Genomic DNA, 27915 nt, shown 5'->3' with positions numbered 1-27915 from the left:
TTGGGGCTCCTGCAGCCCTCCGTGGCACGAGAGTTGGATGCTGATTCCTGATACGTTATACATACACGCAAATTCGGCGTATACGTGGACTTCGAGACAAGAACTTCCGAGTGTGTTTTACATACTGGGTGAGTTCCCTGCCACGTAGGAGAAGACGAGACTTCTCTCAACTTTGTGTACAGGTCTGCCCCCCCCCCCTCCCTCCCTCATGTTCCCTGTCAGAAATGTACGAATCTATTTAGCTACCTAATATATCAAGATAATATTTCTATCCATGTGACAAATTATTTTATATATCATTTATGTCTTGCAGAGAGCCACAACTTGTTTCGGTCTTTTGTGTGACTGTCGTCGGTGTACTTTACGTAACTCTTTCGACACGACAATGAAATCTGGCGAAATTTCTTGAACCATTCCTTACATGAAGCTGAAATCGAACTTTGGGAATTTTCTTAAGGATCGTACAGGAAGGGGGTTAATCCCATTAAGATCTACGACATTTGATTTAAATATTTATCGCTGTTTGTAAATATGCCCTAACACAGTGAAAATCGACGTCACACTGTCATAGCTGTAATATGTCCGTGTCTTCAGTTTGGTAATAAAGCGAAATTTGAAGATGTGTTTATTTCCCGTTGGAGGACATGCGTTTTGCAGTGTCATCGTGTACTATCGCGTCCCCGCCCACGCATATTTTGAATAGTTACAATTTTCATACACCTCCGCGTGGGCGACGATGTTACTGGAGGAATCTAAAAGCTCGTAACGTAACGGAATTGCAGATGGGACTTTCCTAGAAAGTTGAAGCAAGTTAACGAGTGCTCATATCGGGCAGTGTTTCGGCTAACCCTGGATTCGTTCGTTGCCCTTCGATGGTCCTTCTTCCCGACCTTGCGATGGTTGTCCGTTGCACGTGTTCCTTTAGTTGTGAACGTCACAGTTCATTTTTATTATATGCGGTTTTGAAGTTTAATTTCTGTTGCGGAATATTACATTAGTTTACTCTCCAGCATTTTAACAAGTCAGAATTTCCATAGAACATTTTATTTTCAGTTTTTTCCTTCTCTTTTCCTAGTCTTTATTTCCTTGTACAGAGGTACTTTTACTTTTCTTGCTTTGTTGTTAAAGTCTGATATCTGTCATACTACGGAAGTTATTTGGAAAGAACTCAAAAGGCAGAACTTTGTTTTCTCTTTTCCCGTTGAAGCATGAAAACGTGGCCGGTATGTTGTCTCAATTCGTCCTTTTTCTCCGTCTTACCTCTCAGGAGTAAGTTTTATTTGTTATTAGTTGTTCTTGGTTCTTTATCGTTGCTCCAGACCTCAAAGGAAATTCTCTTCTAGAATACAAAAGTAATGTGATCGATTAGTTCAAGTAACTTAATTTTGAAATTGGGGCGCCGCTAGAGGAACGTAATTACACGCGATGAAAGTAGAACGTACAGGTCTACCCGGGTAGAATTTTTTTTAGAATCTTAGTCCTTCGTGTCCCAGCCCAGTGGCAATCGCGAAACCATTTTCTGTCCGGGCTCGAGACGGCAGATCTGTACCAAGATCTCTAGGCAGATTGTTGAAAATAACCCTTTGGGTCCAGGATCGGTTCGCTGGCTGTGAAAGGACAAAAAGTTGACCAGATCGTTCTGGTAAATCGACATTCTGATTGCTGTGGTTGAAGGCTAGTACGTTTCCCGGTGGTGGTCCGAAATATCCGTAATCTTGTACTGCCGCCTGTAGGAAAATGCTGTCTTAGGTCTGCTTGGTGATTTTAGCAAACTCGGAAGCAGACGGCTACTAATACTGCCGATGCTATTGAGGACAAAACCTCATGCTTTTCTCACGAATTTGAATATGGCAGACACAGTTTAAGTGAAGGTGGCTGTCTTCTGGGATATTATTGCTCAGCGTTTCATTCTGAAGCGTCGTATGTCTCGTCGTTCTTCACTGCGGAGTAATTTCGCCTCTGCGCCAGCGAAATATGATCTCGGCAAAAGGCACACGCTACTGAGGGAAGTGTTTTCATGCAACACATTTCTTCGGCAAGGATTTGTATCACTTTTATAAAAGCGCCAACTTTATCTCTATATTTTTCTCTTTTTTTTGTTCAGGTCACTGGTTTGATTAGCAACTCGTCACCAAGTTGTATATTAATTACAGGGAAAGGTGACACGGAAAGTTTCCATATGAGGGGTGGGTTTAATTCAGTACTAAATTCGCTTGCATGAAAATTGTATTTTTTTACTCTGTGATAAAAATACGGAAACCGAGAGTAGAATCGAACATCGGATTTTATATTTTTACGGCGGTGAAGATGTCCATGTTGGTCTTCTGGGTAGACATCAGCGTTTCGGGAAAACATACTGTCTCGACGTTTTCCTGGAGGGCGTGAATGAAACTACGGAAAGCCCAGTAAGGTTATCTGATCTCTTAGCCGAGATTTGAATCTCGGTCCACTTGAACATGACTTTAGGTGCGAGGTGCAGGGATAACTTCGGATTTTCGTGATGGGTCGCATCGAATTTTGAAGGTTTTCCGTCGTGTCGGCAAGCACTGGAGTTGCCATCTTCAGTGTGAATTTTTATTTGGTGGGAAGGTGTCTTAGGACGCCTAGAAGCCTTATGCACGCTTGGCAGTGGGCAAGCAAGGACCTCTGAAACGTCTGTAAACTCCTACCAGACTACATCGGCGCTGCTACCCAGACGACAGCTATCTTCGGGCTCACCGCCGGTAAAACCTCGAATCTTACTTGTTTATTTTGTGTTTTTTTTCAAAAATAAAGCGTAAAGTTTCCTCTCCGTCCGTATTTTTCCTAAGCATCGGTGATGGTATTTAATGTCGATGAAGCATAGCCTCAGCTTGACGTGAGAAATGAAACTACTGATTTTCTATATGAAAAATGCCAATATTCCGAAAAATTTGTGCATTATGTGAAATATATAGCGCAGTAAGATGTGTGATTTTTGTGCGTTAATGTTTCTCGATATTGTGAGTACTGAAGGAACACAGGGAAGGAATAATACCGGCATTATTATGCAGTGTGCGCGATAGTAGATCAGGGCCGGAAAGGTTCGTTGCTTGAGAAAAATGTCTGTACCCAAATTGGAGCATACGTTTGGACTCTTTATTTGGCTGGGTCCGCTGGAAATGTGGAAAGCTGGAGCCAGGGATTAGAAGCCAGGGTTACATGTCGTGTCGGCCTGACCGCTGCTCACTTTTTGAAGAATGCACTCGGACATGGAGCACTGAAAAAAGAAGAGTGAGTGAGTTCTTCCGCCTGTATTTCCGAGCAGAAATTGCGGAAGTTGGTCGTCAAGCGCATCTGGACCACGTTGGTATACCTACGGGCTACCAAAAAAGCTGTGTTCATAAGCGCGTTTACGAAACTTGGCGTAACATCCGTCTTCATGACGTATAGGTCGCGTGGTGTTGTTAGTGTAGTGCAGTGCTATCGTTTATCTCTGATGGGAGACACCAGAAGAATAATTTTGGTGGAAAGGCCCTTTGGAAAGAGAGCACTTTGGTTGTAAATATGTATGATGATGGCTCAGAATCATGTCCAGTGACGGGATTTGGTGTTGGCGATGTTGAAGTTCCGAGTTATGATACCAGAGGTGCCGGCTATTATTTTATTTGCGGGTTTCTCTTTGCATGACAACACGACGTCAATGTGACAGGCATCTATTTCTGACTGCATGGAAGTTTACCTTTCCGAGGACTTTATTTGTAGTCTTTTTGCTATTCAAGAATATTTGTTCTTTTTGTCGGAGGCCGAAGATTCATCACCGTGAGCTGTCCGTTGTTGGATTAAGTCCACGTGTCACATCCCGAGTTTTAAGGCTGATTTTAATATGTTAGGCCTAGGTGATTATTGTCAAATGTCAATCACTGTATTATTTTATGCGCATTCTGTGCTTGTCAGAAGGGACGTATTTGCTGCCTGGAGGAATCTTCGTTTATTTAATCCACCACAATTGTTCCACATCTCGTACGTGTCATTGTAAAAAAGTACGATAATTCTCTTGATAAACTTCTTTGATGGCTTATCCACTGCATGGATGGGCTTGTACTCACACTGGTAGACTTTATCATAATCCTCTCATATGTGTGTATTAAAGTTTCAATCAGGAGTGCAAACAAATGTATAATTGGAGCCTTTCTCTCGTCTCTCTCCTCCTACCTCTTTTGTCGGTCATTCTATGCCCTCTATTTCTCGTTCTGTGTATGAAACTGTAGACCGACCTCGGTACCGGTATCCACATTCTATCTGTTTTTATTATTGTGTCCATATACCTGGCCATAGTAATGTGTGTTTTGTGAAATTGCGATGTACCTGCAACATGTAAAAACTGCCTCTGCTATTTTTCGTACCCTGTCAATCAGATTGTTATGTTTTTCTGTGCCGTGATTGGATTTGGGAAGCTTACAGCAATAAGAGAGGGAGAGAGAGAGGAGTGGGGTTCAAATAAAATCGGTCGAGGTTATAATTTGTTATTCGAAATTCTATTTCGTAAACATTTTTGCACTTTGTATACGGTATAGTGTCTTTCGCTTTGATGCCTCGGTTGTCAAACGTGAAATGATCATTGTGTAAGTTTCAGTGAAATGTGCGCCACTGGAGCTATATGTGCACATGTTCTGTTAAAGTATTGTACTTAATTTTGTATTTTAATACTCTTTCGTGTTTTATAGTGTTTCGGTGAATGACGCGCCTATGTGTACGTCTGTCGCCCTTGGTATCAATCTGGCGAATTGTCATGGAACTTGATATGAATATAATAATGCCATTTGAGGTCACCCTCCTTGTTGTTATGTGACTGGTCAAGAATTTCTCTTTGACCCTGCTCTGAGTCTGTCGTCAGTCCGCCTTCTCAAACGTAGTTTTGTAAAGACTCGTGTTGATACTATCTGGGTCTATTAAGTGATATTTTTCCCTGGGTCTTTTTCATAAAATGTTCAGCACGCTCGCCGTAATCTGACGGCAACTTCTCCGACTGACCTGTTGAGCATGTAGTCGCATCAGCCAGGCGTACTGCTGTATTGAGCTCGATGTTCACGGACTTTCTGTTACATGGAGCCTAGAATTGACTAGGCCGCAGTGCATGTGGGGGCTTGATCTAGGAACATGAGATTGGAGCTAAACGGCGTGTGCGTTTCTGCCTTCTTCGTGTATTTTGCAAGGAAGGATAGGCTCGTGCAAGTTACATTTTTGTAAAGAAATTAATATTTTAAAAAAAACTGCAACTCTCACAACTAAAGTAATAACTCATTATAAATTTCAAATATACAGTAAATTCACACAAGGGTCCCCCATGTGTTTGTTATTGTCCCTTCCACATGCCTTCAAAGATTAAGTTCCCCCCTTCTGCCCAGGGCTCCCCTACGCATAACATGGAGGCCTCCCTAATTCTGCAGTGGACTTAATATTTGGTAGCAATAAGTAATGATCCATCGATCCAGTTAATTTTTGCCTGGAGATACAGGCGATGGTTAACATGCACATATTTTGTGAGAACATATTTTTTTGTGTGTATTTAAAATTACAGACATGGCGACGATGCGTAACTTTAATGTCCCTATTGATTAATTTCAGGTAATTTGACTGGAAGAGTGGAAATTACGGACATGAACACATGTTATTTGTTAATTTATTATTCCTGAAAGCTTTTATACAGTTAAAGTGATTTAAAGGCAAGTAGCGGGCACAATGTCACATGATTACACGCACTCGTTTAATTGAGAATTCAGTAGGAAAAAAGTGTAGCTAATTGTTTTCGGCAGCGAAGTGACGCACAGGGCACAGTTGTCATAATTACTCGGTCTTAATAATCTTACCAGACAAGGGCGACGTCTATTCTTGTGTCAGCTTATCAAAGAAGATACTTTTAAGACGAGTCTAGTACTGCTGCAGCAGAAAGGGGCGGCGCCCGGGAGACGAACTGGATGACGCAGTTTCTGCATCACGGGGACGCTTGGGATGGGGGTCAGAGGAATTCGTGGTAGCCGCGACTAGGCTGGAACTGGGATCGTCGGGAGTCCACAATAAGCACCTGTGTTTATACCAGATCTCACGGCCGAACGTCCCTATAAGAAAGCCATCTTCATCTTTCAGGGTTGGTTTAATAAATGACAATAAATTAATTAAAGGAGTTGGGTTGTAAATTGAACTAATGAAGTGCGTCCATGCCGTGTACGCTAATGTACAGGCAGGCAGCGCGACGAAGTTTTGTCAAAAACGATGGGTGTTTTGGGAGGTCGAAGACGTCGGGGTTCCTTACAAGCAGAGGAGTGCCACTTGAAGGACGGACGCACGCCTTCGCTCCCTGCGTCACGACTTTCCCTTTCAGTGCGCAGTCGACTGCCGCCTTCGGGTTGGTATTCCAGTCGGCGGCGAGGTTCGGCCCTAAGGGCCGTCGTGACACCGCTTAGGGCATAGCGCCAATCTTACATGAGCCGGTGTAACTAATTGCTCTGGTCGATAGTGATCCGATTTTGTGAGAATTCCTCGAAGACACTAGCGATCCACCTTGTTAGGGCCGGAATTTCGTCTTACATTAACATTTTGCGTCTTCCTTTGGTTACCTGACGCTTTTATTCCGTTTGCTAGAGATCTGCGTTTCGGTAATTTCTCTCTCTCCTCTCCTCTCTCTTTCTCTGTTTGTGTTTTCCACATTTGTGTAGCGTGGGTTCCGATATGCGTTAATGTTTGTTTCTGTTCGTTGTGTGCTAGTAGCCCTCGACGCGAGCTCTGTTGTGTTCCTCCGTAATTCCTTGTAGCAGCGTGGCTTATATTTTTGGTTATGTAATGCGTTTTCATCGTTTTGTTTGTAACGTGGTTGTGTATTACTTCCATGTTTGTTTGCTAGCTTTTGACTAGTATTTTTCTTCTTTTGTTTTGGATTTGACCCAGTATCAGACATGCAGTAACCGTACGCTGGAGTTTCCTCTGCTGATCACCTGTTAGGTTGGAGTGTGTGTTTTTCAGACACGCCCGCAAGTGGTCCGTAGCTGAAACGGACATCAGTCAGGCAATAAACACTCTCTTAATTTTATACGCGATGTAGAAGCGCTCTCTCACACGGTGGAAATTACGTCGTGGTAATGTGTAACTGTGGATGCATTAGAAATACATATTTTGATTGGCTGTTGTGTTGTTACTCCCGTTGCTTAAAATACAGGCAATGCTTTAGCTCGGTGTGATTGTCAACGCCGTTTGAATGTACTCAACTAATGGAAAGTACTTTACGGTGTTATTATTATTCTCTTATCACTTTGTTACTCTGTTACAATCAGATCTCAGATGGATGTACGTTTTCCCAGTTTTTTAAACAGAATATCGATTTGATATGAGTATTCTGTTCATCTGATGGAATTAATTTTCCATCACAGTTTCATATATTTGTATTATTGTGTTCGGCTCCGTGAAAGGTCAAAGTTCTTCTTAATTGTTTTATTATTTTAAGAGTAATTTAGAGTTCGATTGTCGCTCATATAGTAAAAAAAGGTATTCGCATCTGTTTCGAAACCGTGTTCATAAGATTTGAATCCAGTCGACATAGTCGCAGCCTGTTTCCCCAAAATCCGTTTTAATATTATTCTCCCATCGACGTCTGGGGCTTCCAAGTGGTTTGTTCCGTTCAGGTCTTCACCTTTCCATGCGTGCTGTGTGTGTTCCACCCACAACATCAATTTTTACTGCATAGTGTAGTTATGCAAACGTGCGTTGCACCTTAAGCACAGTTAAGTGGCGTTCGTTGAAGCATCAGAATCCGTTCTGTAAATTAATGTTTTTTCACGTCGCATTTGCATTGCAGGCCAACAAACATTGTACGTTGCGTCAACTTGTGGAAAAAATGAAATAAAAATGACGGCTGCTAGCTTCAATTGAACGAACGTTAAGTTGAATTTAATTAAATTTGTTCCGCCGTTGTCTACTGCTTTTGTGTGTGTGTGTGTGGGGGGGGGGTACTCGCCTTTTCCTCCTCTTGTCTGTTTCGGAATGAGAGAGCAGCCAGTGGACACACGCACACACCGACATTGACCATTCTTTGCTTGATCTGATCACGTCATGAAAACGCTATGAAACTTCATATTAAAATACGAGACTACGGCTAAGGTTTATTCTCTGTAGCATAATAATGCCGTACAGTGGGACCGAATTTTTTTTATCAGCTCCTGAAGCACGGTGGTATCTTTTACGTACCACCTGCTGTAACGTTTTATAACTTCGAGTTTTGTTCACAGAGTTTATTTATGGGATTCTTATGTTTACCAGAATAAACAACTGTTCTTTTTCCCTCCAATCGGGATTAACCACTTGTTTGTAACGGTGGCCCGTGTGTCTTCTTTGAGGTAGGGACTGAGTGTTTAAATGAATGTGAAGTTCGTGCTTCAAGGGATTGAAATAAACTGCGCGTTAGAATCCTTTTGGCTTTCAAGGCGCTCCACATTCTTTGGTGGTTCGCTGCTGTTACTACGTTTCGGAGAACCTGGCCTTCTTCATATTCATAATTACAGTTTCGGTCCACGAGAGAATTGAGAGTTTCCCACCACATCACGGCAAATTCAGAAACTGGGTCTTGTTCGTTGTTTTAACAGTCTCTCGCAGTTTATTTATTTTGGAGTTGTGACACCGCGCAGTCGTGTAAGTTAGCACGTCTCGGTTTCGCCATGGTACTCTGTAATTGGTGGCGGCATGTTCCTAAGATACGCCCGTTTCGTTGACATGACTACGCTGTGTCGGAAACCCAGAAGACCGCGATGTTGGTTTTCACCGCCCTAGAAACCTCAGAACGCGCCCAGTTGCTTATTTTCCAAGAAGAGAAGCCGACTGAAGGAACATACGGCTTTTTGACAGTGGATCCGATTGCCTGTTTAACGTCAAGACATCCAAGCGGGTTCATGCCGTGGAAAAGGCCCGCTGTAGACGGGACGACAGTATTAGAAGAGATTTTAGTGAGATTGAGCAAATATCAGCGGGACTGAACTGGCTTCTAATCTTGCCCCTTGTATGGGCTGTGACGTCAGCTTTGTGTACGTACGCAGACTGTGGTCCAGTGATTGTCGACGTCGGACTTAATCTCATCATGACATGATTTGCCCTCCGTGAGTGGGGGGGGAGGGCGGGCAACTATGAATCGCGGATCATAGACACGCCGGGCGTCGTGCTGCCACGGTCTGCGAGACGGAGCCCGTCTGTCGTGAGTCTTGTGACGGGGCCGTGACGCTCGAGTGTGACGGACTGGAACGGAGCGTGACCTCGCCGTCAGGAGAGAGAGGAGAGGAGAGGCGAGGAGAGGCGAGGAGAGGCGACAGACTGTCGGTCCCCGTCGCCCAGTTGCTCTGAATAAATGATAGCAGATTCCGATGGGTGCCACCCCCAAAACACTGTGCGTGCACCCTCTTACAGCTCTTTATGAGGTCGAATTGTAAACATTGTTGGAATGTACAGTTCGCTCTGCAGACTGGATTCGTCTTTATTAAAAAGCCAGATTTTATAGACCACTGTTTCATAGCGTCGTTCATAGTGAATGCTCAGTTGTGAAGACTGTGGAAGTGACCGTGGTCTGTTGTAAGGGACAGGGCCATTATCTTCCTTGAGGTACTGAGGAGAACCGCGAGAACCCTGGGGAAGGCCCGTCTGAGGGCCGAGAGTCTTAGCAGGGACTGCTTAGATGTGTGCTTAGAAGGGGTGCTTGCCACTCAGCCGCTGCGTTCGATGTTCGCGAAATTGTTTCACCTCGATTTCCCTGCTTGTTAGCAACAGCGACGTCGATTGTACAGTTCAACATAGTTTCCCGATCCCTAGCTCGGCGCGGAGGGGGGTGGAGGGAGTGGCCTCACCGCAGGCCTGTGTCCTGCTTTCCCTGAATGAGTTCATGATTGCCGTCTTTGTTCAACTGCCCTAACTATCTGAGCTCGAAATTATTTTTTATGTAAGTCGAAATATTTTCCTTCGCACTCTGTCTGCAAATACAGTTTCGTGCTCTTCCCCTGAGCTCGCGTTCGAGAAACATACGGAACACGGAAATGAAAGGGAAGTCTGAATGTCCCGTTTTGTTTAAACGACTCTACATTTTTTTCATTTACACTTTCAAAAAGTTTCTGTAACATCATTTCAGGTCAATGATCCCGGCAACTTCCTTGCCTCGTAGTAGTTCAGGGGCTGAACCGTTTTCACGCGTATGAACCATCCGATATTTGTGTCTCCGGTAACTTAAATTTGCAGTAGACAGTTGGCACTGCCGTATTAAACCTCCATTTACAGTGGCGGACGTGACCGGCAGCTTCTTAAACAGCTGATTTCACTCAGCACGAGTTTCTGCTTTGTGCCACCAAATGAATCGCAGTAATTAATAAAATACAACTAAATTTGAGGTCCTGGTATTTGTATCTGAAATATTTGCTTCACGCGACATTTTCTTTCTGTGCTGAAATGTTCGCCAATTTTACGGAGATAAAGTTGAACGTCAGTAAATGCCGTCTGCCGGAGAAAAGTTCCGGCCCTCGTATGTCTGTCATTTGCGGGTTTGGATCGAATTGACCGCATCGCTCAGGTCGTAGTACATTGTGTTGTCAGGGGATATTAGACGAGCGGGGTTGCCATGACTCCCGCAGAACGCGAAGCAAAGACGAGCGCGCGCGGCCCTAGGACTTCTCGGAGGTTGTTTTGAGACTTGCGGTTTGACAGTAATGATAATAAAGCTAATGTTCAGAAACTGCGTAATGTGATTATGTAGCCCTACTACATTGCCAAGTCTTCTTTTTTATTTGGAACAAGAAATTATTTTGCATGCCACACAATCAAAATCCAATTAAAAGTTTGTTTCAACTTTCGCCGCCAGAGTAATGACTACGTAGAGCATCCTTATTTATTATACAGTTACCTCGTGTTTTTTTTGTTGTTTTTTTTCCCTCGAACTTCAATTTGGTGATCAATTCATAGCCCGTTGCTGGAGTTTGCTATAGCAGCATTGCATCTGCGTGTATATTTGAGAATCGGAAACCGAAAGGTTCGGGGTATATATATGTATTTTTTATATATAATTGAGAGACGGCGTTCTGTTAGAGTTATTTTGCCTCTGTGGCAATTTGTGCAGAGTTTTCGTTGATTTTGTTCGGGTTCATCTGCCAGTGTAGATACGTTTTGTTAAATGAGTTATTTTGTCGCATCTGCAAATCCGTTTTGTATTCTGTTTCAATTTAATGCCACGGTTCAAAACGGTGCACATATTTTCCCTCCCTTAAGTCGTGAGAATTAGTTAAAATGGATAACCAACCCGCAAAGTGTTACAGTTGACTGACTGTGATATTTTATATGCGCCTGTGCCAGATTTTCACTAAATGTTCAGGCATCAATTGTTTGTTGTCATTGTATTTGAAGAGTAAACGAAGTTACCCAGAGTTATGGTTGTCTAGGCACGCAGTCCAGTAGCCGTAAGAGATTTCGACCTTTAAAAGACCTGAGGTCACATTCACCGTGTCTCCTTGACCCGCGGACCGCGCGTTTATAAATTACAACTTATTGAAACTTAACGCTGTCGTCATGCCATTGAATACAGGTTTACTTGCTACTCACTTTTGACAGTCATCAGTGATACATTTTACTCACATCGAGAGTTTCTGCATCAACAAATTGTGTCTTCTGACATCTTGTAACTATTTGTTGTCTCGCGAGGTGACGCCTGTGTTGCCAGAAAGAGGTCTACTACGCGAGCCTCACAAGATACATCTGCAGACTGCGTCAGGTCCTCGAACAGTGGGTTGAGTTCCCTGCCTTACCAGTTTGTCATACATTCTCTTCATTCTGTAAAACGTACCGAATATGATATTAGCCAATCACTGTTGGACGCCGTGCAGAGAGACCACGCCCATGCTCCCGAAACGGCGTGGTAATTTCAAATAAGCTATGACCACTCGTTCCCTGTTTTTCCATCTTATTGGGCGCTCCTTAACCCGCGTGACTGTTACTGTCTTGTCGAATACTCTCAGGTACGTAAAAGCCAGCCTTCGGTCCATCATGCTCGCCGAGTAGGCGATCAGAGCCAGAGTATGTCCGTCCACCCACCTACCCGCCTGCAGGTAGTTCTGAGGTTGACAATCGATTAGGATTTGCATCCACTGCGCACAAGGTCCCCTTTAAATTTTTATAGTTTATTGTACTTTTAATAAATACTGTATATATTTCATTATTTTATTTTAAAATTTTGTGCGGTAATTTTAACTTGATGGATATCAAACAAAGACGAGGGGCTTCAAGATCTAAAAAGATATTTTGAAATTATGTACTGCAGTGCCGTCCCCTCAAATTAAACAAATTATGAATCAAATTATGACTTTGTTTTAAAGGTAGTACGTGTTTAACAGTCTTGCTGCAAACGAATTAAGAGGCCCGGTTCTTTAAAACGGGCCACGACCGATGCGTCCTTATGACGTTCTGGTGTGATACTTCGCTGTAAGAGAAAGTAACGAAGATAGGGGAGGGGGGGGAGAGTCACAAAAGAGTGTCTTCCTATTTCTACGCTTCGTCTAACATTGCGATGATTATTAATTCGAGGAGGGTGAGACGGACGCGACATGAGAGCGCGCGTTCGAGAACAAGGAAAGCGCGTAATTTTATTGGGCGAAACTCCAAGATAAAGAGACCACTGGGAGATCTAGATGCAGATGTGCGGATAATATTAAAGTTGATCTTAAAATTATAGAATGTGGTTTGAATTCCACAGCCTCAGGTCAGTATTTTTGAACAGACAAAGAATTTTGGTTTTTATAAAAACATGCATGACATTTCCTGATCAGCTGAGCAAGTTTGAACCTCTGCAGGAAGACCCTATTAGATAGAGGATTGCTGTGTAACCAGTCAGCCTTCGCCCTCCTTAGGTATTGCGCTGTGCTACGGTTCATGGCCCGTGTAGGATTGCAGGGTTCGTGTCATGACCATTAGTTCTCATTACAGCCGAGCTCATTATTGAAAGATGCAGTCTCTTCGTGCTATTAGCAGGACACAACATGTAAACCGGCTTGACGTTCATTTGTGCAGTGTAGACTGTGTCATACCCGCATTGTTTAACGGTGTAACTTCACTCGGCACTGCTCATGTTGATGATACTCTGACGGAATTGACCCCGGGGCAGTTCATTACAAATGCCCTGCAATAGACGTAGTCTTGAGAAAGCTGAACCGCCTTGTCTTAGAAACTTACGTCAGATCCTGTTTAATATTATCCCCTATTTATTCACATGTAATCTCTTACGAGGTTCTTCGACAGAAATGTTCAGGATCAAGGGAATTTAGCCTAAGGCAGCAAGGATTTCAAACCCACTTCTCTTCAAGACAAGTGAAACCACGTTAAGCATTACTTTGCTGTGGCCATCTCAGCTGCTTAAATGTTCTTGAATTTGTCATCTGTGTCGACATACATACCTGCTGCATTCGGTACGGTGTCATTAAATACGCATACGCACATGAGAGTGTTACGTCACGCCAAGTTACGCTACTGTGTGTGTTACCGTGTACCGGCATACAGTATGCAGTAGTTGGTTCAAGGGAGTAGAACTAGACAAGAGATCCTGTTGTCCCCAGGGCAGATTGCGAACATGTTGAAGATTAAGACTCCATTAATGTTTTATTTGAGCAAAGTGACGTATTTATAAAGGAGTTCCTCCGTCTCCGAGCAGGTGAGCGCTCTGATCTGTCCCAAACGGCTTTAAGGGAAGGCAGATGTGTGTGTGTGAACATAGGGTGTTCCAAAAATTCTAGGCGACTACAAATGCTTGTGTCCCTAAAGTACACTAAGGAGGAACGACAATTCGAACACCGTTTATCGGCGATGTGCACACGTGTAACACATGCGCTCCTATTGTAATGGGCTGACTCAGCTTCACAGGCAGAACTCGTTAAGGAAGAGACATTTCCGTGACGGTGTATTGATAATCATCGTGTACTGGGGTTCTGTTTCAGCTAGTGCTTTGTGCATGAAGTGTTGAGAACTGTCTTAATGCATATTCCTGTAACAGGGAGGTGGGAACACATGTGTTCCAGGCACTGAGCTTCGTTGTGTTGCCAGCCCCGTTTTTCTTCAGTTTACGTGCACAGCTTTAAAGCGGATTCCTAATTAGAGTCCATTAAAGAAAATGTCGGCCAGTTTTATCCCCCCTTAGCGAGAGCAAGCTTTCCGGTGTAATGCCGGACCAACGCTGAAAGCGGCTTCATCCGCCCTGAAAGTCCTCGCTGTGTCCGTTCTTTGGTTGCAGCCGATCGCGGGAGTGACGCACTCTGTTTTTAAGGTTAGGTTGCCACCACCACCACCACCCCCTCCCCAGCTATATGCATTTTATTTTACAAAGCCTAGCACCACTCTCTCGCCTTATTTGTATCTCATTTTCGTTTCGTGTTTGTTTTTACAAAAAGAGAGTTTTAATTTCGCTGTAACTCCACTGAAGGAATTGAGATATGACGTTAATGTGTTGCGACTTCCCACGCTTTGCCCTTTCGATTTTTTTCCGCCGTGAACCTAATTGGACGACAAGGCTCGGTGGATTGGAGAATCCTGAAATGAGCCTAAGGAAGTAAGTTGTGCTGGTTCTTGAATCCATTGTTGGGCTTTGATCTTTCGGCAACAACGAAAGACGTAGGTACACGTCAAATTACAATATTAAAATGAATTATGCATATTAGGTTATTCTTGTATGAAGTAGACTGAGCTGGGCGAGGCTAGAATCTCACGACAAGCGTATAAGTGAATAACCACGTCCATGGTGCAGGGTTCTTCGTGAGAAGCTCGTAGTACCGCTCAGCTAGTCAAAACTTTCAACCACCTCTTATGGGACCCAAAGTCTGTTCTCGGCTTCCAAAAGAGCGCGTTCAAAACAGCCAGCCACTGGCGCATGTTCGTGGTCATTCCCCCCCACCCACCCGCCCTCTTTCTGTAACACCGTTTTTAATAGTATCCTTCCACCTAGGCCTAGGTGTTTCGAATGGGCTCTGCCCCGCAGGTTTTGCAACGGTAATCTCGTGTGCCGCCTCGTCGTTCTTGACTTGATCCTAACAGGGTTCGGTGAAGAGTGTAGCTCCACCCTCCTCCTTCTCAGATATTTTCGCAAGCACCACCAGTGTTCGGGATTTGAGGTTTTCACGGCAGTGGAGATGTCGATGTTTTTCGTGTGGGTAGATACGCCGTGTGGACGTTTGGAAGATGAAGGCAGTATGTTCCTCATAGGCGTTGACATTGCGTACTTGTCCACACGGCGTTGCAACCCCGAAGATCAACATCGCCTTGAAAACCTCATAGCTCGTTTATCGACGCTTTTAAGCTGGATCGGTTATAAGGCGTCGCTTTTTTAGGAAGCAGACGTCTGAAGTCCTTTCTCCAACGTTTGTTATGTGATTTATATTCTCAGTCTGCTTGGAAATGTGCTGGGAACAGAACGTAATTGCAACTGGTAATAGGTTTATGCGGAAATACCCCCAGGTTACGCACATTAGTGTGTTTTCTCGTGAGTAAGTACACCAAGCACAGCTTTCTGAATTACATTTCGGTGCAGTCGTGTGTTTTATGACTGGCGTGTAAGCGCTGTTGCTATTTGCATTCGGTAGTTACTACCCACCGTCAGATGTTCCGCATCTGCCCGGTCATTGGGCGTCCGACGAAGCTTCCACCAGTTCAGTATCGGCTGTACGTGCCTTCTCAGTATTTTGATGTTTTCGTTGACAAACTTGTCTGTCTTACACGTGCAGGTTAAAAGAAGTATATTTTGCCGTAGTTTCTGGAGCTAGCGCCCCCTGGCGGATTACCCAGTCCCCCCGGGGCAGTGGGCCGCGCGACGCCAACCCCCAGCCGCGCCCCGACGCCAACAGGAATATCCCATTAACGACGCCTGGGACGCGGCGTCGCCTGAACAGCGGGGTGACGGCACTGATGATTGCCCATAGCTGTAATGGAACCACAACAGAAAAGAAAGGGAATTGTAGGCGCAGTTCGTAAAAGTGGCGGATCTGCTCCGGGAAACTGCCACGCTTTTGCGTTCGTGCGCGCTTGCTGTTTCGATGCTCGAATATGCCGTGGGAACCACTTTCCGCCGTTTTACGGCGAACGCGTGGAACTCAACTGATGTAACGAATGAGGTCGAAACTGATAGTAGCCTGTCTATACTTTTGGTTCAGACGATACACGTGTTTCGCTACAAGCACACAAAATCGATACGTATTTTGAAGTAAATGTCACAAATGTTTATTGAGATGTGTTTTCAGTTATTATTTCAGAGACATCTTTTGTCAGGTATTTCATGAGATTTGATTGAAGTTTAGACAACACGTATCGAATTGCTGGTCCCCACCTGTGATCTTGTGTCTCCATTCCCTTTGTTATTAATCTGTCTGGCTGCAGTGGAAGAAGAAATGTAAAATGACGGAAAAGAAGTTCCCGTGCTCTTGTGTACTCTGCTGGTTTGCAGCTGATGTAATCTGTGACGAGCTGACGTGCGTGTAACGACCGTCCGGAACATCGTTCAGATAAACTTCGAGATAGGATAGAGAGCAGCATGACGGGCGATATGTAGATCAGGCCTACCGCGACGATTTGATTTGTCGCACCAGAGGTGGCGACAAAGCAGTGCTGGTTGTCGCTGTCTGTTTGCAAATGAACTTTTCACAGTAATTTGACGCGCGCTCTTAGTATGTAAAGGGTCTGTCATTTTACTGCCTGGGAACACATTAATGTTTGCTAGCGATGACTCGGCACCTCCATAGCAAACAGAAGACTGCCATTAGGCGTGAATTATGGCGCTGAGTATTGTTGCCTCGGTCTGTTGGAATGCGCCTTCGGAAACGAGGAGGGAAGAGACCATTTCGATGACGGAGGTGGGAGGGAGGAATAAAAATGGATCATAAAGAAGTGGGGTGCGAGGAAGTTTGATCTGGCTCAGGGCAGGGGGGCTGTTGTGAACACGGTGATGAATCTATTGCTTCCGTTAGAGCGAGGTTTCTTCAGTAGATGAGGGCATCAAGATGGACTTCGGTCGATGGAGTTAGCTTCAGTTGAATTCACCACGAATAAACCACACACACACACACACACACACAATTATGCGGCAGTCTTTCCCTGTGAAATGAAGAAATGAGGCTAGAAGTGTAATTGTTCTGAACACAACGAAGAGCGAGGTCGAAGAATGACCAAGAGACGACTGTACGGACGACACGGGCGGCAAGCAGGCAATCACGTCTCCCGCTTCGTCGCTAGGCAGCGAATATAATCGTAGAATGCAGCAGCGAACTTACGAAACAACATGCCATTGGGATTCTCGGGGAAGTTCAGCGGATAAAGCAAAGTTGCAGCGATATAATTGGCGTAATTGAGTCCAAGGGCGGTACAAACAACTTGTGTGTAACTATCACATGAATGAAGCAAGAGTTGATCTAATTAACTCTCAAGTTTGAAGGAATTGTTCAGAGGATGCAGGCAGCAGTTGTGGTCTGGCCGTGCTGACAGCGCGATTTTGCTCCTCGACCGCTGCCAGAGTGACTAGTGAGTGCGAAGTTGGAACTGTGGCCCGTCCAATCAAGGCGCTTGTCACACCTCGCTAGACGGTACCAAGATCGTACAAATGTTGGTCAATTAGTTTAAACCTTGCGGCATTCAGATGTACGTATTGGATTCCACAGTACGTGGAATTATCTTGGGATTGTTCTGTTTTGTCGTCTTATGCGAGGTGAAGTCAGAACGTGAGTTCGCAGGAGCAGGCGATACCAGTCCACAACTTCACGCCGCCTTTCCTTAAGGTCCGTTCTTATGTTGTCCTCCGACCTACGCCTATGATTTCCGAGTGCCCTCTCTCGAACGAAAGTTGTGTGGCACGTCTCATCGCTACATACCCCGCCCATCTTCTTGCCAACCTTGATTTGATCGTGCTAACAACATTTCGTGGAGAGAGCAAACTGTGGAGCTCCTCACTATGCGCTATCGGCCTTGTCCTCAGCAGCCCGTCTTTGATAGATTCACCGACGCTTCGATAAGATAATGTAGCGCCATTGTACTGCACGCAACCTACTTCGTGGGGCTTTTTGTGCTGTCACCGAAGACACGTGTCCTGCTCTTCAAACGACTGTGTCGCGGCTCCTCCCACGTGCCTCCTGAAGGTGATTTGCCTTCTCCTGTTTTCCCTGTCCCCAAAAGCTTCATCCGAGAGGCATACATTGATGGCGATTTGGGAATAACGTTAAGACGACGTTTGAAACAACGGGTCACTGGCCACCATGCAGGAGAGCGAACAAAGCTCGCTCACTGTACCGTGTGATAGGTGCCCCAGACGCCAGGGGGACTGTGTGCAAAATAGTTTTTTGGTCGTGCGCTGACTGTATGCAGTCCATTTCACAGTGAGTGAATAGTTTCAGAATACGTCATTCCTTGTAGACTTACGTCGTATCCTTTCCGTTAGAAAATGGAGGAGGTAAAGTTCTTCAGTTTGGCGACTCTGTGTGTATGAGATGGACTGTGCATGTAGAATGCATGGGATAAATAAAAATACCTCACTTGAGTGACATGGGCGTGGGTGAGAGAAGATTTGCGGATGTTTGGACTCAGCTGGCTCGTTATGGGGCTAATTGCGTGATCTTATGAGGGCACTGATGTTCCTACCTTTGGGTTTCGTGGATGGGGCAGGGACGAGGTGGGTGAATCCGGTCTCAGCACTTCTCAAGGAAGACTTCGCTCCACGGAGTCGGCAGATGGGCATTTCTGTGTTGTCTCTCAGCTCCAAGTTCAGAACAGCCGAAATGTCGAATTTGGAGAACGGTGTCGATGTGAGGTAACAGATTAAATTGTTCCGATAATTTTATTGATCACGGAATTTGCCGAAATGGACGGAAGTTTTAGTAAGAATAGGAAATTATATTGTGATCAAGAGTTTAATTTGCTGGTTAGTACAGATAATTGTTGACGTTTAAATAACGTTGCCCTGATATTGTTCATTCGTTGATTAAACCAATGGGCCAGGTTTTCTGGTTTAAATGCTAATATATACGATCCTACGTATTGTGGCTTCCATGAAAGTTGATGACGTTAATTAGTGGCGTCATTGTCGTCCTGTGGCCGCTGTGCTGACCGCCACCCCACCCCCCACCCCACCAGTTGCCGGCCACAGCAAAACACGACTCGTACGCAGACCAACAGTAACTTCTGGGATTCGTTTCGGCTGTGAGACCTGACGTAGCCTTCGGGAAGGTTTCCTGCAACTATTTTTAAGCGCCATTAATCGCGAACACGCATTTTAAGTCTGTTCTTTTTAGAACGAAGAGTTGTCGTTGAAGTTTAATTATGGCTGCATGTAAAATACGGTGTTCAGTACACCGATGTGTGCCAATTTTAACGGCAACTTTCAGCGCAGATCTACCACCCATAATGTATTATTTCCTAAACATTCCTTTACTAGTTTCGGAGATTAAATACGTCGACGGCCGTGCTCAGTCACCCCGTTATGTGCCCAGTTTATGCAAAGACTTGGACATTGCGTACGCGTGTACACCCGGACAGCTGGTATTTCGGTTGAGCTTCGAACTGAATACTCCCACTGCATCACAGCATCCGCCGCGTTGGTGGTGATCCCAGAGGGGGAGGCGGGAGTTGCGATGCTGCGGAAATAATATCTGAGATGTGACCTTATATTCGCGTGCGGTGGACACGAAACTGTTTTCGTACTCGTTAGTGTTCTGTCAGAATAACACAGCAGTGGACAGCAGCGCTTCGAATTGCAGACGGGACGGATTCCCCGTTCCCTCGACACTGCTACAGACCGCATGACAGCCAAGTGCCTGATGGGAATTGGAGTCGTGCGAAGTAAAAACGAGTCTCTGAGAATTCATTGGATCGGTATCGGAATTCACTGCCTTCGCGTTACTCGCTAGATAAGTTTGTTCGGTTCAATGCCGTTATCGTCGTGATTTATTATTCTTCCCATCTGGCATCAAAGTAAAATCACCGATGAACAGAAAGCTCTAAATGACTGGAATTACTGGACCACGTATTGCTGTTATGTTTTCCGTTTCGTGTTCGAGGGTGGGTGGGGGTTCCCCTCCCTGTTTCGAATCGCGACCAAGGTTGCGATTTTCCCGAGTTTCTACATGGTTTTCCTCATGTTATCGAAGCACTTTATACAGTATGGTACCTTATTATGTGGTCCACGACAGTTCGCAGAGTAATCTGGCGTAATCTTTATGTTTTTCCTCATTCGACGTAAAATAACTTATGCAGTTGACATCACTTCGTTAAACATCGAGAAACGAATAAACGTCTGTGGTCTGCCAGTGGTCAATGGATCCGTTATTTGGAAAGATCGATATTCACCAGAAATTCTCGAGTTATATTTACATAAATCTTACTGTAATGCTTTGCCTGTCTTTGAAGTGTCTGTGACTGAATATCTGTTCTCACAGATGGACGTGTGAGTGGTTGACACAAGACGCCCACTCGTCTTCGTTGCATATAAGAAAGGTTAGATTATCTCTCACGGATTATCGAATTTAAGATTCAGGCGACTTGGCCACAAAGCCCTAAAAATCTTGTGGTGAGATGATGTGTGTTTTCATCTCCGTTCTCCGCTGCCTTGTACAAAGGTTGAAGCTTCGTATTGTAGGATGAAGGCCGTGGAAACATTTTCAACGATTCTTAGAAGGCGTTGTTTGCTGGTTACGAAATTCTGGATTCGTACGGGCAGAAAAGAGTAAGGAAACGAAGAAAATGTGTCTGTAATTTAGAGGGCGGAGGAAACTCATCCTTTTGGCGTGGCGGTAAGAGCACTTGAAGTAGGCTGAGAACGTAATGTATGGCGGCGGATTAATCCCCTCTATGCAGTCCAGCAGCAGTTGGACTTAACTGAGACATTCTTCCTTTGTTGTCCGTCGGTGTCAGCATCCATTTTCCTTGCCTGAACAATAAAGTCTCTCCGTTCTATATACAGAGTTATCCGGAAGGTCCTCTTTCATCTGCTCGGCATTAGGAGGGGTTGTACCAAAGTATCTTTAAAAGCGTCACACCGTGTGTCCGAGAGGTCCGCCCGCTTCACGCGCAACACCGGGTGTCCGCAAAACTCTGCGGCTCTGTTGTTGCTGATTTTTTGTTTTTTCCTTCCTTCCTTCCTTCCTTCCTTGATGATAACCCGTTGTGATATTACGGTTTGGTGAACCCGGCAACGACAGAGGATCTTGTTCCGGCTGTTGTGTTCAGAGCGGACCTGCTACTTTCACCACGATGATAGAACGAATGCAACGCCTTCAAGTCGAAAATGACTGTTTTGTGGTCGTACCATTGCCTTCACTGTGGAGGCGGGTGTTCGATCAGAGTCTTATTATAGCTTAATTAGTTGAAAGAGCGTCGTTAATAACACGGGAGCCGGTGAAAAATGATTGGTTTCCTTGTTCCAGGTTCTTCTACCTGTACCACTTCTCGTTTTATGCGTATCACTACCGCTTCAACGGGCAATACAGTGGACTAGCCCTCGTCACGTCATGGCTCTTTATACAGGTAAGTGGGCGCCTTTGCATGTCTCTCACCTGCGTTATTGTTACGTTGCATTCCAGAATAAGATGACAATAATTTAATTTTCGACACATCAATACGATGGACAAAGAATGTGAATTTTCTTGTTGAAAATACGAGGCTTTTTGCAGGGTTGGCTTCACCTCAGAAATATCGCCTGATCGTATCACTGATGTCTAAACAGAACGTTTCGGTTGGTTGTGGAACTTCACATTGCATTGTACATTTTTGTGCACGGAAATTGGTAACAGTGTTCGTCATGTTTCCCTCTGCCCTAACTTCACGGCTGTCACCTCTTATACAGCATTTAATCATTTTCTGGTTCCCAGCTACAGACGAATTTTTTGAGGCCTCATCATCATAGCATGCATGCCTGATCCCTGCCCCAGTCATCGGTTTTAAATGCCTTTCTGTTGCTTCGTTTGGGTCTTACTAAAAGACTAACCTTGATGTTGTTCTGTGGAAATGCATCCTCCGGTGTTTGTCTGTTCCTGCTTTTGCTCGCTTTTCCCCTAACATTTAATCTCTGATTTCTAATGCATCATGTACGACGTTATGTAGTCATTAAGAAATGTGAGATTTTAACTTTCACGGCCACTGACGCAGTGAAGTCTTCTCGGACGATCAGTCACGCGAAAGTAATATCCAACGCTTCGTAGACTGCCTCTGTCCCCCCCATCAGCAGGATTCATCAGTAGAGCCGTTAACCCTGATGATGGAGGCAGCAGTGGTCTCGGAAACGTTGGTTATTAACCCCGTTCCGTTCTGACACGCCTGATCGCCCACGAAAACTTTATTGCCGCCACCCTTCCAGTTGACGCAGCTGACTAGGTTGTGTGGTTTCACCTCATGACGGAGGCAGAGTCAGTTTCCGAAACGTCGTGCGTGATTTTACAGCTTCTTTACGTTTGTTAAATTAAGAGTCTAAGAATAGTTATAATACACCTTCTTCGTAAGCAGTAGACGAATCTTAATTCATGTTTTAAGTCTAAGAAACATGACTGCCCCTTATTTCGTCAGCTGCGTGTTACCAATGCTGCACAGATGGAACGTCGTTACGCGAACGGGAATCACGTGCCTTTGCGAGGCGTGAAGGCTGAGTTAGGTTACTCGGCTGTGAAAACAAAAACGCGGGAAAACGTTGTTTTGGTACACGACGGACTTGCTCGTTCACCGAATTGATGTGGGGCCTTTTGCGTCATCGAAATCGACCTCGGTTGCGGCCTTGCACGTGTCTTCTTTGCCGAGTTGAAAACGGGTGTCTCTGGAACTCCTGATAATTAGTCAAATAATTACGCGATTTAGTGGTTTGTATCGTCGTCACTTTTTCGTCAGTTATTACTAATTATGACTGTCGCTTGTTCGAATCAGAGCTAATTCTGAAACAGTCAGTTGTTTGTGTACTTGGTAAGACCCTTTGGATGAGGGACGTGCCCATCGCAAGACCTCTGCCTACGTAGGACGACGCATCGCGAAAGAACGCCGATGCACATCCTATCCCCGAATGGGGTTGAAAGCGCGACCCCAGAGTTTGGTGGTTACTGATCTGTGTGCACAGTTTCCATCAATACAGACTACGAATATTTATTATTTGTTTATGTAATAAGCGAGTGTTTGTAGACCGGTTGATTTTGTTGGTAACTATTTACTGTGAACGGATTTTGGGTCTCGGGGGATAATATTTATGGATGTGTATGTTGTAACAGTTGCCATGGTAATGTTGTTAAGGGATTTTGGCTCGTGCGGGATGATATTTATGACTATGTGATAGTGTGGTATGTGCTCGTACTTCTGTACAATACTTGTTTTCCACTTGCGTTACAATTCCACGTACGTTTTGTCATGGAGATATTAGTGCTTATGTAGACTGCTTTTGGCCGCGATGGGGAGAAGTGTTTGTAGTGTTAAAAGTACCGCAGTGCAAACTTAGAAGAAGTGTACCTTTTAGTATTTGTCGGTATATATTGAAGTGACTCGAGGAAAAAATAATTTTACGCCCGCTACAGATTGCTTATAAGCTCGCAAACTCTGTGAACGTTGTGAGGTGGAGGCGTTATTGAGTGCTCCTGCCCCGGTGTACCCCCTCGACCAAATCGCCTTTCATCATTCAAGATTTTAAGGAATGCTTTTCACTATTGGGCCCTGCAACCGTCATAAAGTCTGTGTTGTAATGTTGTGGCCGTGTTGATCTTCAGTGAAATTCAGACCTTGGGAAATTGAGGTCTCTCCCGTGTACACAACAACAACTACTGTCCCGTGGCCTGAGCTAGGTGGATAAGAATGGACAAGCGTGTTGGGGGAACGTGAAGCAGGCCACTCTAGCGTCAGTGTGCGTATGGAAAACTCTTGTCAAGAGATTTGAATTTAAATGCAGTGATGGCCCCTTAGCTGTTCCCCATTAAGTCCAGTACTTCGTCATCATCTGTTCGAGAATGATTCAGAGAAAGTATCTTAGCTTGAAAGAATCGTTTGGAATTGGGAATGTAGAGAATATGAATATCATTTTCTGCCATGTAGTACAGTTCGACTGATTTCTCGTTGTGTTTGCTCTGCGCAGGAGAAGTGAGATGAGTAGTGGTGGGAGACAAAGGGGAGACAGTGTCACCGCGGTTTGTGTATGTTGGGGGCTCACCACCAACATCTCCATTTAATGCAGAGCTTGGAAAGAATGGAGCTTTGCCTCCAAGCTCCGTTTTGGTACTCACGCTCCGGACATATTTATTTTCGTTATTATCGTCGTTATGTAACACCGCCGTGACCATTTTCGGATTAATCAGATGATGTTCGGCAAAACCCTGAAGTCTGTTTGTTTTTGCTCTTTGGTAAATCGCGAGACGCCCAACGTGGAACGAGGGAAGAAGTTTTCGTGCAACAAAAGTCTCTCCAGTCGCTCAATTCTGGCCGTGGACGTACAAGACAAGAATGTTTGTAAACGCAGGAGATGGTCTTGTTTTCCTCGTCTCCGCTGGCTGTCTGCCGGTGACGGCCAGGCGACTGGCTGCTATCTCTCTATTATTGAAAACAATATCTGTGTATGTTTTTGTAGAACGTCGGGAGGGAAGCTGATGTGCGGGTTGCCGTCTTCTGCCACTGTAGGAGCCACGGGTGGCAGAATTTTTGTTCAGGATCGAGATGCCATTGACAGCACTACGTTTTATTTCATCTTTTTATTCGTTCGAAAAGTCTTCTTGTTCTTCAATCAGATAGAAAACAGTGCGAATACGTCTGCCTCTGTTGGGATCTTAGTTCCTTTGTACCTGGCACAAAGTGATACTCGGGTGTTCGGCAGGACATGTGCATTTGTGCCTTTCTAGCATTTTTGAGCTTCTATTCTTCTTGTTCCACCACTTCCAAAACTACACGAGGTGCTGGGCCGTGTATGAGTTGTTGACTGATGTGAGTTAAAAAAAATCGTAAAAATGCGTTTTACTTTTCTGCTGTCCGTCCAAGGTTTCAGTTTCAAAACGACGTGTCCATAGTTCCCATGAGTTACTTAAATCTTTCTTTGCTAGCAGAAATCTAACTGGAAATAATTGAACTATTTTACTTTCATTGACCTCATCTTAGGCTGCAGAATGTTCTTTTTATATATATATGTTTGCCCCCCCCCCCAATAATTAACACCGCTTTGGATGAAAGGATTTCTGTGAAATCTTCTGGCTGGCGTCCGTACTAAAACTTGGCTAAGAGTTATTTGGACAGATGTTGCCTGTCACTTTACATCAAGGCGTAAAATATAATTTATTAAATATTTGTGGGGTTAAATACAGTTTCCGACACAGTCTTTCGCCTGCTTGTGTTTATTTAACGACACCGTCGGCACTTCAGATTAAAATAAAGAAACGATGAAGACGAATAATGAATTGGAAAGAATGTTCCAGGTTTGAAATCGGGGCCTGCCGCATACGAAGGAATGCTAACCACACTGCCGTTACATCCGGCGTGAAACTTTTGAGCATTAAAGTGGGTGGATGGTGTAGTTGCAGCTTCCCCGTCATCCTTCAGGAACCACATAACCTAACCTGCTTCATCGCTCAGCAACTGAATTATAGATTTCGCGTGATCGTCAGAATGCGTAAACGGCTTAAACAACGTCAACTGATTGAACTTCGTGATGGAGATCCGTTGTGTTTGCGGTAGGCTCTGAATTTATGCGATGTATTATTTAGACACATTTCGGCTGCAAAGACCGAAAAAGGTTAATTAGGACTTCAAAAGTCTGCATTTTGTACGCTTTCAGTTTTGTGTCTCTTGACCAAGAGTGACCCGTAGCTCAGAATGGCGTGAATGTATGTCACGTAGAAGTGGTATCCGAACCGTGAGACATCGGGAACCTTCGTCACAGCGAGATAAGGCTGTCGATACGGCTGCAGGGCTTTGGAAAACGATGCTTCAGGTCGCAGGTGTCAGGTTCCGTGACCTGTCAGTCAGATTGTCTTCCACATATTTATCCCTACGGTTCGCTTCTCTGTTCATATCTGTCTCCATGTCATCTCCACACTTTCCCCTCATTCTTAGAAACATCGTTCTTTCTTCCTGTCCGCCCACATCGTAATCCAGCCCAATGGCTGCAGTGAAATCCGTGGGTATGATCACAGGAAGTACGCCGATGTCTCGGACCTGAGGAGGAAGCCGGATATCCGGGACACAAAGATCGAAATTATGTCGTGTCTTCTCCCCATGCGGCTGTTGTGTTGGTCAGGAATCTGTAGAAATATGGCGGGGCATGCGGTGCCTGTGGGGAAATATAAAGAGGATTCAGCCAAACCCCATGCATTCTTCTCTCTAGCGCAATTGAAAAATATGACTCGCGCGTAAAAGTTTATGCTCCGTGTTCATCTTTTATAGATTGGGCGGAAAACGACGTGGTACGAGCTCGGAACATCGCTGACTGGGGTGTCCGTAAACTGCTGACTGCGGTCTTCGGGGTTCTGACGCCGTGCAGTCTTGCACACGGTCATTTATACCCTGAAGATTTGGGCGATACGTTCTTTCGAAACTCTGACGAAAATTTACACGATTGCACGGCATTCACGACCCAGCAGACCGCAGTCCACATTTTTCCCCGCACCGATTTTAACAGTGACCTAGCTCTAACATACTTGCATTCGAAGGGCACCGTGTTCCAGTCTCAATAGGGTTACGACTGTCCAGGTCTTCCTAATGCCACGGCAGTGCTTGTAAAATCCTCTCAGATTATGTGTCATAACGTCTGCGTTTGAAACAGCATCGGATCGGCAAGTACAGATCACAGTGCCGCCATATTTGGTTTATTGGTAACACTGATAGAGGTGTTCTCCAGTGACGTGGCGGAAGAAGCTTTTCTGGCAACCGGTCGGAACGATTCTGTGTCCCCGTACAATGCTCGGCAGAAGATCTTTACTTGCGGCTCTTTGTACTGTGTTCTCAAGGAATCGGTGCGTTCTATTGAAACCCCGCCCCGCCCCGCAGATATCTTGTTATAATCTTATTTCTCTCTGTGCCTTTGCTCTCTTCCCTCTGTGAGATTTTAGCCCCGATCTCGACGAGGGAAGAGGCTTATGATAAAATCATCCCGTGCTTGTGCTATTTTTATGGGTCGCTACGTGTGTCTCATACATTTTCCTTGTAGCATTTTTGTTATACGTTCCATTCATACAGGCCAATTTGTTTGTCGTCTTTGACTGGATCGGGCCTCACTGTGCATAAAATGAGTTTGGTGATAATTGCACGTCTCGTTTTCCTCCTTCATTGTAAGGCGTGCTACGTTAAGACGCGCCGAAGAACTTCTGGGCATGATAATAACTAACTGCGAGGAGCACCATCCTTCCGGAGAAGCTGATGGCACGTTCAGCTAGCCGAGAAATTCCCAATTTTTTATGGAACCCGAAGGTTCATCCCAACGTTTACAACAGCCCGCCACCGGCCTTTATTCGGAGCCAGATGAATCCAGTCAACACCCCCTCTCCCCCAGTTCCTGAAGATGGAGTCAACGAGCACATCCGAAACGTCGGCATGCTTCTACCATACTACACAGAGCAGCAGTCCGAAAGACATTTTCTTCCTGAAATCTCACGTGATGATACGGATACTATTCGTGTCCCTTGTTTGAGTCTGGGATACGTACGAGTGAGTCACCTCGTCTGTTCGTTGACGATTCCAGCGTCATGTCTGTTTCTTACTTTGCAGCTTCTGTGACTTGGAACAACTGAAGTCGCCGAATACGAATTCCGCTAACTCTGCAGTGTCACACGGCCTGTTACTTACGCCCCTTTTGCGATTTCATTCTGAGTTCATTTTCCACAAATAAAAAATGCTCGTTATGGCAAATTGCTGCGTCAGAATTGTTTGTGAAACGGAGTTCGAGCCGCGTATTTCGAATCTGTTTAACGGTGTGTTGAGCGGGTATTCTGACGT

General features: G+C 44.9%; 1 protein-coding gene across 8 annotated transcripts in view; it reads left to right on the top strand.

The window, feature by feature from the left end:
- The window catches only part of LOC110837873 (membralin), a 294281-nt gene that overhangs the window by 42312 nt on the left and 224054 nt on the right, over nucleotides 1–27915 (top strand). For all 8 annotated transcript variants that reach the window (XR_015537727.1, XM_087358271.1, XM_087358269.1 and 5 more), the window contains one exon: nucleotides 21405–21504. Coding sequence is in view for 7 of the 8 variants with exons in the window: in XM_087358271.1 (XP_087214397.1) it covers nucleotides 21405–21504 (100 nt within the window). In the remaining variant the exon portion in view is untranslated. The remainder of the gene's footprint in view (nucleotides 1–21404; nucleotides 21505–27915) is intronic.

Source organism: Zootermopsis nevadensis, unplaced genomic scaffold, assembly GCF_977971745.1.
Source record: "Zootermopsis nevadensis isolate Lab colony 2312 unplaced genomic scaffold, Znev_1.0 Znev_ptg000029l, whole genome shotgun sequence".
Taxonomy (NCBI): Eukaryota; Metazoa; Arthropoda; class Insecta; order Blattodea; family Termopsidae; genus Zootermopsis; species Zootermopsis nevadensis.
Note: the sequence above shows the minus strand (reverse complement) of the source record. Positions and strands in the feature narration are given on the sequence as shown.